The sequence below is a fragment of the Parus major genome, chromosome 4A (genome assembly GCF_001522545.3).
Source record: "Parus major isolate Abel chromosome 4A, Parus_major1.1, whole genome shotgun sequence".
Taxonomy (NCBI): domain Eukaryota; kingdom Metazoa; phylum Chordata; class Aves; order Passeriformes; family Paridae; genus Parus; species Parus major.
This window is the reverse complement of record NC_031772.1, coordinates 9027336-9041266: the sequence shown is the minus strand read 5'-3', so window position 1 is coordinate 9041266 and position 13931 is coordinate 9027336. Positions and strand designations below refer to the sequence as shown.

The following is a 13931-nucleotide window of genomic DNA, read 5'->3' as shown; positions in this document are numbered from 1 at the left end:
AAACCTGATGCTGAAAGCCACTGGAAGTACAACTTTTGAAGGGTTTATAGCAGGACCCTAAGCTTTGCAATTTCTGGCATGCAGAATACAAAACTCAGTTCTGGAACAATGCTGCTGTTTGCTGCTTCTTTAGGCAGAAACACTGGTTTCCTTTTTTCTTCTTCTTTCTTAAAACATGTGTGGTAGGCTGGCCCTGCCGGACACCAGGCGCCCACCAAAGCTTCTCTGTCCGTCCTCAGCTGGACATGGGAGAGAAAAGTTCATTAAAAGCTTTGTGGATCAAGAGAAGGACAGGGAGAGATCACCAATTACCATCACTATTTGTCCCCCTGCTTCAAACACTATTAAAAGGAGTGGGGTTGCAGCAACAAGAAATGGAAGGAACAAGCCATGATGGGTTTATGAACGTTGTGGCTGCCTGTAGAGTCCATCATTTCCTCTGATTTGATGGGAAGCTTGGATGTTGATACACATGAATGAGTTGAGCATTTGTATAGGGAAGTCCACGTGGACTTAAAATGGCTGAAACATCTGGGCTTTAGTTAGTGTATCTTTAGCCTCAGCATAAACATAAACATAAATATAAATATAAATATAAATATAAATATAAATATAAATATAAATATAAATATAAATATAAATATAAATATAAATATAAATACTGCCTGGAATTACAGAGGAGTTTGCACGTAAGACTGATCTGTACTAAAGCTGCAGTTAATTCTATATTTAATCCTATGCTTTTTTGGTGACTGCCAGAAGAAAATACAGTAATTCTCTTGCAAACACATGTGATACTTATGCAGAGAGAGAAAGAAAAAGAGAGATTTTGTACTGGCAGTCTCAAGAACAAGAAGACCTCAGCTCTTACGGGTAAAGAATTCCCCAATTAGAAAGGTAAATACATCCTAATGCACATGCATTCTTTGCAATAAATAAAATATGCCAACTAATAGTGAATATACATTACAGTAAATAAAAGCTGCATGACTGTTTTTCTTAATGCAGTAAAATTATGTCTTGCCCATATGGAGTACCTCTCATGCTGAAAAGGACTATAAAATCAAAGGACCAAAGGATCAAAATCACCAAAGGATGGGATGGCTTCATTAATGATGAAATAAGGCAAATGCATTGCTTATCTGTAGAACTGCTGTCCTGTAGACTAACACAGACATTAACCATGACACGTAATGCGAGGAAGCACAAACTCTGACCTGGACTGTGACAGAAACATCTCTGATTGCCTTTGACACAACATAAACTTAGAGCAAATTTATTTTGCCCTAATGTGAGGCTGTGTAGACTGACTGACTACAACTTTGGGGGAACAAAAGGGTTGGTTAGCAGCTAGAGGAGGTGTCTCTGGAGATGTAAAGAAGATGCAGGAGGAAAAAGAGTCATTTATTGTTTTTTTTTTTTTACATAGTATATTTACTTAATGAATGTTCACAGTCTTTCATGGCTTTCTTCTAAATAGAGAGAGAATCTATGGTTAGACAAATAGCAGAGACCTCTTCTATTTGATTTGCTTGCAGATCTTTGACATACTGAGTTTTACTTGTCAGAGTTGTGCTCCTAATCATCTGTTCCCCAGAGTCAAACTTTCAGGGGTAAAGCATTGCCAGCACAGCATCTGAGCCAAGGAATCCTTGTAATCTGTATTTGCTAATAGTGTCATGCTATCAAAGAGAGAATATTCTGTGATGTTTTCCAGTTCAAGACTAGGATGAGATCCTGGTAGAGGCTATCCCTGTTGTCTTTTGGACAAAGTAATGTACAAATAGTGTGTGCCTATGCTGGTGGAACTTGGTTAACAAATGATTTGGAGCCTTCCTTGTTGTGCCACTCAAGTGCAAAATTTGCTCTGCATTAATACCCAAGCCCAATCAATCTCAGTTAATTACAACTCAGCTATTGTGGGAACTCATCATTGCTTCACTGGGTGAACACCCTGTGAGTGAAAACAGTTCAGGAATATCTTGCTTAGGTACTTTAACCTGGCCATTGGTAGCCATGGACATTGTCCCATCTACATTTTTTAATATGCTTGGGATCTGATCATATTTAGGATACAGGTGAATGCAACTGGTTTTATTGCTGGACACGAGAGGATTTGAATCAAGTTTGTTAATATATCAAAGTTAAATTTTCTGCCCACATTTGCAGGAAGGGAAAAAAAACAATCCATCATCTTTGGCAGGTGTGACACACACAGGGCTGCAAAAGTTGTATCCTGAATGTCTCATGCTAGGCACACTGCCACCGAAGGAGGACAGGGGACTCATGTCTCTTTCTGCACTGGAGACCTTTGTTAGGGTGGTTTGCATCCACCTAACTCCTAACATTGGACTTAATCATGCTGGACTCCCTCTCTAGTCTGCAGACTGACCTGTGTGTTCAATGCAGATGCTGAGTGCATTGTAAAGGGAATTCTGCATTTGATCAAATGTGTTTCTCCTCCCTTGCGAGTGCAAAAGAAGCAAACAGTGACTATCTTAAACATGCATGAATCTGGAGTTAAGCATGATGCATCCTACTCTGCATCCACTCCCTTTATCATCCTTCTGCCCTGGTGGTCTGGGGAATGCACTGACCACTTGTCCTTCCTTCCTTCCTTCCTTCCTTCCTTTCCAGGCCCAAGGGTAGCATGGGAAACAAAGCCTTGTCCCATGACAGCGTCTTCATTTCTGAGTCTGCACCAGGAAATGTGACAGGTGACATCTTGTATCAGGAAAACATACCTGGAAGAGTGAAAACTTTGCAGGTGAGAACATCATCCCTTCATCAGTAGTGCTGCTTTTTGTCAGCTGTCTCCCAGGAAAGTCTGTCACTTGATTCCTTTGCAGTGTGCCTTAGGATTTTGCTGAATGAAGTGTCCAAAGCCAAATTTGCTACTTTTGGATCTATTCTGCCTCTGAACTCTTGGAAACTTTCCTTGTTAAGTGTGTCCTCTTCTAATGGGATTTATATTTTTTACTTCATAGCTACTGCTTTTGGTTTAATGCCATCCTTGTACACTGCAGTGTGTCCCTTACACTGTTACTCTTTAAATATTATTTTTGTCACTCTTTCTGGCAGTTCTGGCTCAGATGTTTTCACTATACATGGTAGTACCATTGGCTGTGTAAGTGTGTGGGATGATGGATATGTCAGGATACTCTGACAGCTTTATTTATATAATTATTCTTTTGATCTCTGCCAGCAAAAGATACTGCATTCTGCTGGGTCATTTCCTTCTTCCAAGGCAATACTGAACCCTCCTTGACAGCTCCCTTGTGGACTGTTGATTATATTAATTGCATTTCACTAACTTTCCAGCTTGGAACACTCAGATAAAAGTTTAAGGTTTTTCCAGAGACTGAATACAAATGGTTGATAAAGGAGCCAAAGGTCATTGAAATTCTTCCTTTGCTCAGTGTCAGCTTCATGTTGCAAAAGACAATTGAGTCACATGTTAGGTAATAGAAGATGCACAGAAGGACTTGTTCCTCTCTAAGACTGCAAAATAGGTGAAGCTGTTTTTTTGTACAGCAAAAGGAGTAACAGAAGAAATCACATTCATATATTACTGAACATTGTGGAGGGGGAAAAGCTCTTTTCCTGCTGTTTGCAGTCCACTGTGCCCTCTCCTCATCCATCATCCTGCATAGTAATGTAATACTGCCAGCATTATTTTTGTAGCTATAACAGACAGGCTTTTTCTGTGAGCTTGACTCTCATCAGAATAAAAGCCAAGCACTAATAAAAGCAGTTACTTTCTTAGCAATGTAAATTAACTTCTACCAGTAGACGACAGAATGCAAATTCACTTTCCTCAATACCACTTTGCTGTCTAATATGCCATGTCTTTGCATGTAATAAATTTAATAAATCTAAGACAGGCAGTTGTGAAGAGACCAAAGCAAAATAGACTTTCTGTCTTTTCCTTCCCATTAAGTGCTTATATTATATGTTTGCACTTACATTGCCCATGCATTACAGTATTGCAATATATTGTCCATAAGTTGCAAAAGAAAGATGTTTGAACTGGGGGACTGGTGTTCTAGACATTGTGCTACCCTGTGTAGCTGTATAACTAGATCTGTAGGAATTTTATTGCAAATTAATATTTCTGAATAAGAATTGCAACTATTTAGGTTTATTTTACAGAGGTGTAAATGAATGCGTAGATTGCAGGAAAACACAAAACTAGGCTTAAAATTACCCAATATGGTTTAATAAGCAAAGAAACAGAAAAAATAAATCTGCATGTTTATCTTGGGAATATTCTGTTGAGATGTTTTCAGTTGAAGGACAAAGTTTGTGTTCAGACGTTGTTTCTGTTCCAGCTTTGCCACAGCTGACAGACTTAAGCCAAGAATTTTAGTAATGGTGCTTCCTGAGATCTGAACATTTTAGTTTGAGGGAACATCTGGCTGATTGTGAATTTGCAGACTTTGTTGTATTTTTCAGGGTCAGGGCCAGAGCATTCTTTTGTGCAGTCCTGGAAAGGAATCCCCATTTTCCTTTACAAAGTTGTTCCTGGCTGCTGTTACCATTCTTACTGTAGACACAACCCAGATGTGATGATGGGGAAAATTACCAAGCAATTCATTAGGGTGGACCAGAAATGAAATTAATTTGGTATTGTATAAAAATCGTGACTCAGGTACTTGTGTGGGAGAGGATTGTAACAAGCTCTTAAATTTGGAAGGGCTTTGTGAGGGAAAGGTGACTATGGGATTGGGAATACTGGCTGGCAATAAATACTTTGTGTGACTAAATATTTAAATTTATGTGACTAAAGAATTAAATCTAGAATTTTGGAAGTTTTAATTTAAATGGAGTTTAACTGTAGTAAATTTTCTGGAATGCTGAAATTTCTGACTTCTTTTGGTAAATTACTGAATAAAACTGATTTTGATTTTAAGTTTATACCAACACCAGTTTTAATGACGGGTCCTTGATGAATGTAGCTGGATAAAATTTTATTAATGGCTGTTTTCTATAAATAGTCTGCTACTTCAAGTTTTTCTGTTAACTAAAGGATTCTGCATATCTAATAGGAGCATCTGGGTTACAACATCCAGAACAACTCATTTAAATTGTACCATTGAAAGTTTATATTCTATATTTCAACCACAGCTTCAGCTGCAGCAGAACATCAGGCTTGGATCACATCCTCTTGTTATAACTGGGAAAAAGCTGGAAGATGCAGGTGCTGTTTCTGAAGATGATGGTTTACCTAGAAGTCCTCCTGAAATTTCAACCCTTCATGAAATTCTGACAGATTCGCCAAACAAGGTATAATTGTCATGTCACCTTGGTGAACATCTGTACAGAAAAGATGAAATCTGCCTAGAGAAGGGGAAGACCTTTTTGTTTGCTTGTGATAAAACATGATGGTCCAGATCAGTTAGAAGCAGAAGACATTACCTAGATGGATTGTGGACTTTTCACTCTGAGGTATACCTAGAAATTGACCCTACAAATACCCTTTGTGGGTACAATTTTCCATGCTTTTATGTAGACCAGGACTCTCACCTCTATCATTAGCAAATGGAGGATTTTAGACATCAGTGAACTTCTGAGAATTTGTAAATCTGATGATTTTAAAACAATAACCAAAAAGAACCTTATAAAATATACTGCCTCCTGTGGTCAACCTTCCTGGTGTATCTCAATGCAGAAGAAACTCCCCTACTTTATGTTTGATGCCAATGAAGAAGTTAAACCTACAGTGTAAGGCAGGGACCCAGTGACCCTTCCTTTATTTTTCCTCTTGTGTTTTCTCATAATTAGCACTGGATACCCAGCTCAAGATAATTCAGTGTGATACTTCCCTTGACTTACCCTCTTCCTCATTTTGTCCCACAGTCCTCCAACCCTGTTCAGCGTCATAGCTCATTGAGTTTAGGCGGGACAGACAGTGAAGATGAACAGGTAAATAGCTCCTTTTCCTGCTAATATACTTCTTTGACATGGCATATGTGGAGTCTGTATGGAGTCAGTACAGTAATTTTGTCTTTCAAAATTTGTTCTGGGTACAGTGTATCCTAGGAAACAATTCTTTTGAGAGTCCAGAGTGAGGCAAATGATACTGAAAATGTACTTCTCTGGGTTTTGAATAAGAAATAAAGACAGGCAGAAATCTACTGGTAGGTGGGTTGTATGAACAGCACAGAGGCAGCTCTGTGACACAATATGAATCTATAAAGTTACACAAAAAATTGGACCTGGCAATGCACTTCAATTCTGCTTCCATGTCCCAGGGCCCCCAAACCAAATAATTACACCTTCCCACCAGCAGTGGCTTGTGAGCAGTGCCCTCCATCTCTCTTATCATGGGAAATCATTGCAGGACCACCCTTTCCTGATGCCAGGTATTCCACAGGAATGGGTGTGTTTTAATTCGAAATTTTCTTTGGATGATAAATGACCTTGAAAAGCAGCAGGTTCTGCTCTCAGAACAACACTGTCCTTGACCAGATTGGAAAAATTTGAAGGGGTCATATTTTATGATGTACCTTGACAGCTTTTGTAGATGGGCAGATGTTTTCATGATCTTTAAAATTTCATCAGCATACATGTTTGAAATGCTGTGTTGCAGCCTAAGTTTAAATAAACCTAAATTGTGAATGCAGGCACAGTGCAATGGCTGTGTCACCCAGCTTTATGAATGAAGCTTCTTTGGCACATCAGGGACGTTTTGCAAGTGTTCCAGAAAGTTTGGTCTGGGTTTCAAAACAGTATCAAAACTACTCAAACTTCACATTTAGGTGCTTTTCTACAAACGTTTCTGTAAACCCTTTATTTTGATAGCACAGTCTAAGGTTACTGCTGCTCAGTTCCCCAGAGCAGCTTTGCTATGAGGATGAGATCCACATCACTCCCTGGAAAGTGCTTCTGATGTAGTGGGAAGTGTTTGATTTTCCTGAAAATATTGAAAGAGAAAAGTGGCTTTGGCAGCTTTCTTAGACATAATGAGGAGCAAGCATCCGTGCTACTTCTGTGGCTTTTTAATAATGTATTTCTGCAGTGGGTCACGTTACGGGATGAAAAGGCAGCTTTACAAACAGCAGCAGTGTCTCCTGCCGGTGTGTGCACATATTGCAAACCGGTTTGCAGGTAACAGCTGGGGTGGGGACAAGCTGAGGCTCTCACTGCAGCACAGACAGGTATTTCTCCTTCTGTGTTATGTACAGATGGACACACAGAATGGAGTAATTGCTCTGCAGAGATGACTTTAATCATGCATTTTAAAATGAGGATTTATGTCCAAAACTATAGCCATTTCAAGCTTCTGAAATGGAATGAACTAACAAAGGAAATATTCCAGAGATGTGGAGAAGTAAAGCAAAATATATACAACATTGTATTTCTGTTTTACAGATACCTTCTGAAGCTTCCTCCAGGCCCATCAGTCCTTCATCCTCCACCACTCAGGGGACCCCCATCTCACGAGGCAGCAGCTTCCTTCCTGTTGATTTTACCATCCCTGCCAGTCCCCTTGGCTGCCTGGACACCTCAGCAGCCAGGCACAGGATTGCCATCAACCCTCGGAAACAGAAAGGTTTCACCAACAAGCATCAGCTACCTCACCAGGTAGGTGTTTTCTGGAAAAGAATCACTGAGCAGAAGGAAATGATTGTGAGTTTTTAATTATTATTTTAAATATTTACATTTCTTTTTTCTTTCCTATCCATGCTCCTTTACTTTTTCCATTGGGAGAAGGGAAAACACCTCTTTTGCACCAACCAACCAAAAAAGCCCCTGAAAACTTCAATACCATGGAAGATGAAGAAAAGTGCAATTTTTGGTTTTTATTATTTAGCCAAAATTTGTGGGCTATGCTTCATCTGTAAAAACACTTCTGGTGTTTAAAAAGTTAAATGTCAGTTTTAAAGAGGCCTAAGTCTATTTTCACAAATCTAGTTCTTAACTGGAGTAGTACATTACCCACAGTGCTGGTTAATTACAGGACAGAGGTTTTGTGTCTATGATTTGAGTATTGATAGAAATGCATGTGTATAAAGTACATTTTTGTGAATGATTCTTTAATTAAGGCATCTTCACTTCTTTATGTGGAACAGCTGGAAAATGAAGCATGTCTTCCTGCAACTCCAGAAAGGAAGGGAAATTCAACAGAATTACTTGAGAGTGACAAACATGAAAGCGATTGGGAAGGTAATGAAGACATAGGTATTGTTACTTTGGGTGCTTGAACTCTTCTGCTTAACACTGTCAGGACCTGTTTGAATTATAAGTCCTTTCAAACTAGGCATCTTTTGCTTCTATAACATAAAACCAATCCTGGCTGCTAAATTGTTGTGATGGAAAAAGTTGAGTACACTCAGCAAAGTGATGTTGAAGTGATGAACTTTGAGAGCAGCATTAAAAAACACATGAGGTGAAAGCACCATTTTCAGAAGCACCTGCCCTACACAGCTGGCTGGACCTCAATGAACGTGAAACTGAATTCCTCAGAAAAACCTAAACCTCGGCATTATATGTTGTGTGTGTTGGGTCACTTTGATTGGCTTCTGTTTACTGGATCCTCCTTTGCCACTCACCCAGAGAAAATTTTCCCTATCATTGTAGATGGCTTTTATAGGCACACACATGCAGAATTGTCTAGGAAAATCTGGCTAGTAGTCTTGCAACTATGGGTATGCACAGGAAACAGCTAAACAGCAGCTAAAGTGGTACACCGAAACAGACAGCAACTTTCAGTCATTTTCTGTATTAGGTATGTTCAAACTAAAACCTAATGAGTCTCTCACTTAGCCCATTCCTAAATAGGCTCTGAACAGGCTTATTTATCAGTTAGCAGTAGCCAGACATGGGACATTCTTGTTAAAGGACTGCACAATCTGGAATGCATACAGGTGGTCTCTGAATTATAACCTTTAAGTACACACTCTTTTCCTCTGTTTAATATAGGATTATCAGCCCAGGTGGGACACTGTGCAAAGGGAGGTGGTTTTAATCAGATGCCAGGTGTAAGAACTCCTACTGATGCTGTCCCTGACTCTTGTGATGCCACACCTGGGGTAGGAGACCCCTGTGCTTTGCTGCAAGAGGATGGGTGCCTTCCTAGTGTGGACTATCGCTATAAAGGAGCCACACCCCTTCTCAGGCCTGAGACTTCTCCAGTAAACCTGGAAGAACTCCACAGTGCAAAAGTGTTGTGTTCTGCAAATGAGTCTGCTAATGAATCAAAAGTACAGCTGCAAAGTACCAGTCCTGAGGTACCTGCACTTCCAGAACTGCAGCAACTTGAAGGAGGAGCTGTTGTGTCTCCAGACACATCAGCAGCTGACTTGTTTAGCAGTGGTGTGGAAACAGTGGGCATGGACATACTGCCAGATGTTTCACAAAGTTCCTCAGTGAATTCTGTGGATCCAAACATTAAAGCCCAAGAAGAGGGGGATCCACTGTTTACTGGCAAAGAAGAACTCTGCTTTGGTACTACTGGGAATCATTCCATCCACACTGTCTCAGATACTGCACTGAGCACTCCACAAGTCGCAGTAGCTGATTCAGAGTCTTGCTCTGACTTCAAGACAGTGGCTGTTTTGAGGTCTGAAAAGAGTTCAGTAGCAAAAAATGACAAAGAAACATGTGAAATTATGGAATTTCGGTTATCCAAGGACAGTGTAGGAAAAAAAATAAACACTGCTGCACCTGTCTCAGAAGCAGTTTGTGTGGTACCTTGCAGTAAATTGGAAGTATGTTTTAAAGAAGATATTGTTCCTGTTTCAAAGGGTAACCAAGGCAATCAACAGGCCAACGCATCATACATTTCTGAAAAGCTTTCTATTGGCTGTCTTGCCTCTTCAAGTTTAGCTGGTGTGAAGAGTAATATATCTTCTGGTGCTGACAGTAAGGAGTACCAGATAAGCAATACAGTTTCTCACAGAAAAACAGGAGAAGCTAATCAATCATCAGATGAAAATGTAAAAAGTCCCCTGAAGAGTGCTTCTGCTAAACCAGTCAGATTTACCATTGCACCAGCATGGCAAAGGTCTCTCTCAGGAGGTTCAAATTCAAAGGAAGATTCCTATTCCAGAAGTTCTCCAACATCCCCTATAAGACCCGAGTTCTTTGAAGGAATGACCAAAGAACATACATGTTTTGATGCAGTTACTCAGGAATCAGCAAAAACCGACACAGGCAGATTTGATCGAGATTGTAAGGACAGAGATCTGCATTTGAATTCTTTTATGGAGTGGGCTGACCATAAAACACAAAACTTTGAGAATCCATTTGGGGTCAGACTAAGAAGAACATCATCTTTACTAAAATACCAGAATGAAGGCCGTGTAGAGCCTCCAAAGCTGATCCCTTCAGCTGTTCCAATTGCTTCTTCTGCTTCAGTCCGAGAGGATCAGAAATTGATGGGCACTGGGAAGTCGCCTCCAAGCCTTCCTGGCAACACAAAATCTGTTGTTAAAAAACCAGATCTCCTAGAAGACAAAAATCCTGCCAAGGCAAGATCAGAAGAAGTGGCAAAGAGGCAAAATGGTTATAAACCTTCAGGTATTTATGCTGTATTTGTATCCAAACATTGTAGAAAACAGTGGTCATGAAAACGGCCTTGGCAGAGTGGCACAAAGAAAAGAAAATTCTCTTGGCTAAGAACCAAATTCAGCTTTGAGTTTATCACCACTATAATTTAATTGGCTTGATGGTTTGGCCATTCAAGAGAATTCTTGTCTTATCTTAATGAAGGGTGTGTTCCAGCAAGAATAACAACAGAATAATAGTTTACATGCCTCTGAAACATTGCTGGTACAAGGTATTTGTACATATAGTTGGAGTTTTAACACAGCTTTTTAAAAGGTGCTGCAGTTTTGTAGTTAAAAATTCAGACTGTAGCTGCTCAGACCTTAACTAGGAGTTGCATTAGGTGTGATTATTTTTTTCCTAACAATGATTTAATTTAAAGTATTTTAAAAGTGACAAGGAAGTCTGTCTTTTACTGCCTACGTGAAAAAAAAATCATTATTGTAGTACTCATTTAATCTGCAATGGAAAAATGTTGTTTCAAAGGCAAAATCCAGTTCACAATGATCTCAGTGGGACATCTGCCATTGACTTAGACAGAAGTACAGTTGGGTCAAAAACTCCAGAATAAACAGAAATAACAGTTAATGCCAAGGACAAAATCATCAGGGAAGGTAATTTTATCTCCACCATGTTCAAAGAGAATTATAGATGCTGAAGGATTTAAAATGTGAAGCACTAGCTTTAGGCTGACTTGACCTAAATCCCTTCTTTACTTCAGAAATGCTTCTTTTTGTAGAAAAAGTCTCTCCATATTTGGAAACTGCTTCCTCTGAACCAGCTTGGGTCTCCATGGCAAAGCTAAAACAAAAGGGTTTCCAGGACCATCCTCTTGCCAAAGAACATAAAGATGAAGACAAAGCTTTGACCAAAGTGGATCAATGGGAGGTAGAGTACCAAGTAATGGGTGTGAATCCTGCCCCAGGTCACCTGGGTACTTTTGCAAACTGTTCAATATTGTCTTCATGGGAGGTGTGTTGTGAGCACTACTCAAAGAGAGCTTTGCTGGCCTGGCCTCTAAAACACTGAGACTGATGCAAGTGAGCAAATGCCTGTGACTACACTGTCACAGGGATTAGTTTCAGAGCTGGATCATCCTATATCTTCCTTTGCACTGCTCAAACCTGACCATTTTCAGAGCTTTCTTATTGCCCAGAGCAAATTTATGTAGCTGCTTTGAGTTGCATTAACTTCCTCACTGCCTTCTCCCTCCCTCCTACAGGATGTTCCCAACCATCCTTGCCTGGCTTTTGCTGCATTTCCACAGCCAGGTTTGAGAGGTTGCCAGGGTGAGCTTTATGAGTGCCCATGGCTAGCAGTCAGTTGCATTTTTTTCTTCTCTTCTCATGCTGCAGCAAGAGATCTGTGCTAGTGAGAGCACACTGAAGAAGAATATGCCTTCCAGCTCTCAGGACAAGAAAACACAAATGAAGACCAGTGTGTCTGCAGCAGCAGGTATTCTTTTTCTTTACATACTGGCTACAGTTTGCACCAGTAAGTGGTGTGGGTGGCAGGTGATGGGGGAAGAGAGACACCATTTTTATAATCAGCACACTTTATATAAGGCCTATTCAGACTGTGGTTTTTGTATAAGTCAACATAATGGCTTGTTCGCTCAGCAGAGAAAGCAAGTGAGGAACTCTTATCTCCACTGCCAGTTCATGAAATGGCATATAAACAGTCTGGTGATTTATTATTGGCCAAGATCAGTACTAAAGAATAGCAGTTGAAGTTGGAGAGTGTCCAGAAAAGAGCAGCAAAAAAGGTCAGGTCTTCTAGATCTCCAGTCAGCCAGGAAATAGATAGGAGTGGAGTTGTTTAGTCTAGGAAAGAAAGCTAAATTTTCTGCAGACAACAAGACTAGTCTTTATGGCCAGCATGAACTTAAAATGCACCAGGGGATGTTTAGCTTAGATGTTAGGAAATACTTTCTAACAATAAGAGCAGTGAGGTGCAGAAGAACATGGCTTGCATATGGAGAGTGTGCAGTTTCCATGGCCGGATGTGTTGAACAGATAAACATGTATCAAGAATAATTTAGGTAGAGTCAGTTTCACCCTCAGGTGAACACAGAAGCTGGATGGCCCCTCTCCTGAGCACTTAGCTGTGTTTCTCTATATTAAAGATGCAGGGGAAGAGTGTGACTCACTTGGTGACTCACATTACCTCTTCCAAGGCTTCTGCTGGGCTGCAGCTTCTCCCTCCCTGCTTACTCAGTGTGGTGCCAAACCTCAGAGCCATGCTCCAGCTAGATACAGATAAGCCAGTCCTTCAGCTATAAAAGCATCTTCTAGCTGAAAGCTATTGATTGCAGATACTGCCTAAGTAGATAAGAAATGCACCACTGTGTCAGACCTGTGGCTTTTCCATTGCAGATTCTATAGCTGGCACAGTAAGAGATGCTGTCTAGAGAGGCCTGCCCCCTTTCTTTCCCTGTGTAATCCAGCAGCACCCAGAGCTGTTGTACTAGAGATACTTGAGAGCACCTCTGCACTGCTCCCTGTAGTAGTTATTTCTAGAGCTGTTAACCATTTCTGAATCTACAGCTTCTACAAAATTAGCTTTCTCCCTTACTACAGTAAGTGACTGGCTCAGGATGTTTGCACCAACACAGAGGCTCTGATGTCAGTTGCAGCTAATTTTGTGTGTGTGTATGTGTGATTAAAATACCATAACTTTTAAAGAGGATTCTGTTACAGGCCAGCCTTGTCTTATGGTTTAAGGTGCAAAAGGAGAGATGAAATATAAAAAGGCCAAGATTTTTGCTCAGATGAGATCTTCCTTTGAAAGGCTGTTTTTCTGGACTTCTGGATTTCTATTTATTGCATTATCCTAGCCTTGGAAGCCCAGCAGCCTTTGGTCAAAATTCAGAACTTCACAAGTTGCTCTGCTACTCGTTTACTAGAATTTGCAGTCTTTGTGGTGCTTACAGCAGAATTACAAGTTTTTGTGTGCTATCTCTTCCCCAGAACTGGCCTAGTTTCCTGACATCCAGTGACTGTTTCCACTCCTCCAGAGGCAGCATTTATAGGCATATTCTGGTGTTCCATGACTTGAACATCACAAAAAGCTCTGACTAGTGCTGATGTTTAAGGAAAGCTTTCTGCTGCTCAGAAAGCCAGGTCCTATTGTTTAGGAAATGGTCAGCACTGTCAACACATGAGTAGGAAATTTGGAATCCCAAATGTAAACTCTTCTCTTCTCTGATTTGGTTCCCATTAGCCCAGCCAGGACTTTGTCTAGTTGAAAATGCTGCTGGTGGAAAGGATGTAGAATTAGTATCCAGAGGAGTTATTTATTTGGATTGTTGTGCTTATGAAGAAGGTTCTCTCCCAAAATGTGGAAATAAATTTGCAAAATCAAAATTTTAGTAACAGTTA

The 13931-nt window shown here is 40.3% G+C and overlaps 1 protein-coding gene across 5 annotated transcripts in view; it reads left to right on the top strand.

The window, feature by feature from the left end:
• Positions 1 to 13931, top strand: part of KIAA1210 (KIAA1210 ortholog) — a 67091-nt gene that overhangs the window by 36815 nt on the left and 16345 nt on the right. For 4 of the 5 annotated variants that reach the window (XM_015626207.3, XM_015626206.3, XM_015626209.3 and 1 more), the window contains 8 exons: positions 2638 to 2767; positions 5128 to 5286; positions 5860 to 5925; positions 7375 to 7587; positions 8049 to 8169; positions 8926 to 10524; positions 11291 to 11439; positions 11907 to 12006. In XM_015626207.3, coding sequence (XP_015481693.1) covers positions 2638 to 2767; positions 5128 to 5286; positions 5860 to 5925; positions 7375 to 7587; positions 8049 to 8169; positions 8926 to 10524; positions 11291 to 11439; positions 11907 to 12006 — 2537 coding nt within the window. The remainder of the gene's footprint in view (positions 1 to 2637; positions 2768 to 5127; positions 5287 to 5859; positions 5926 to 7374; positions 7588 to 8048; positions 8170 to 8925; positions 10525 to 11290; positions 11440 to 11906; positions 12007 to 13931) is intronic. The other variant, XM_015626208.3, reaches the window with a different exon arrangement.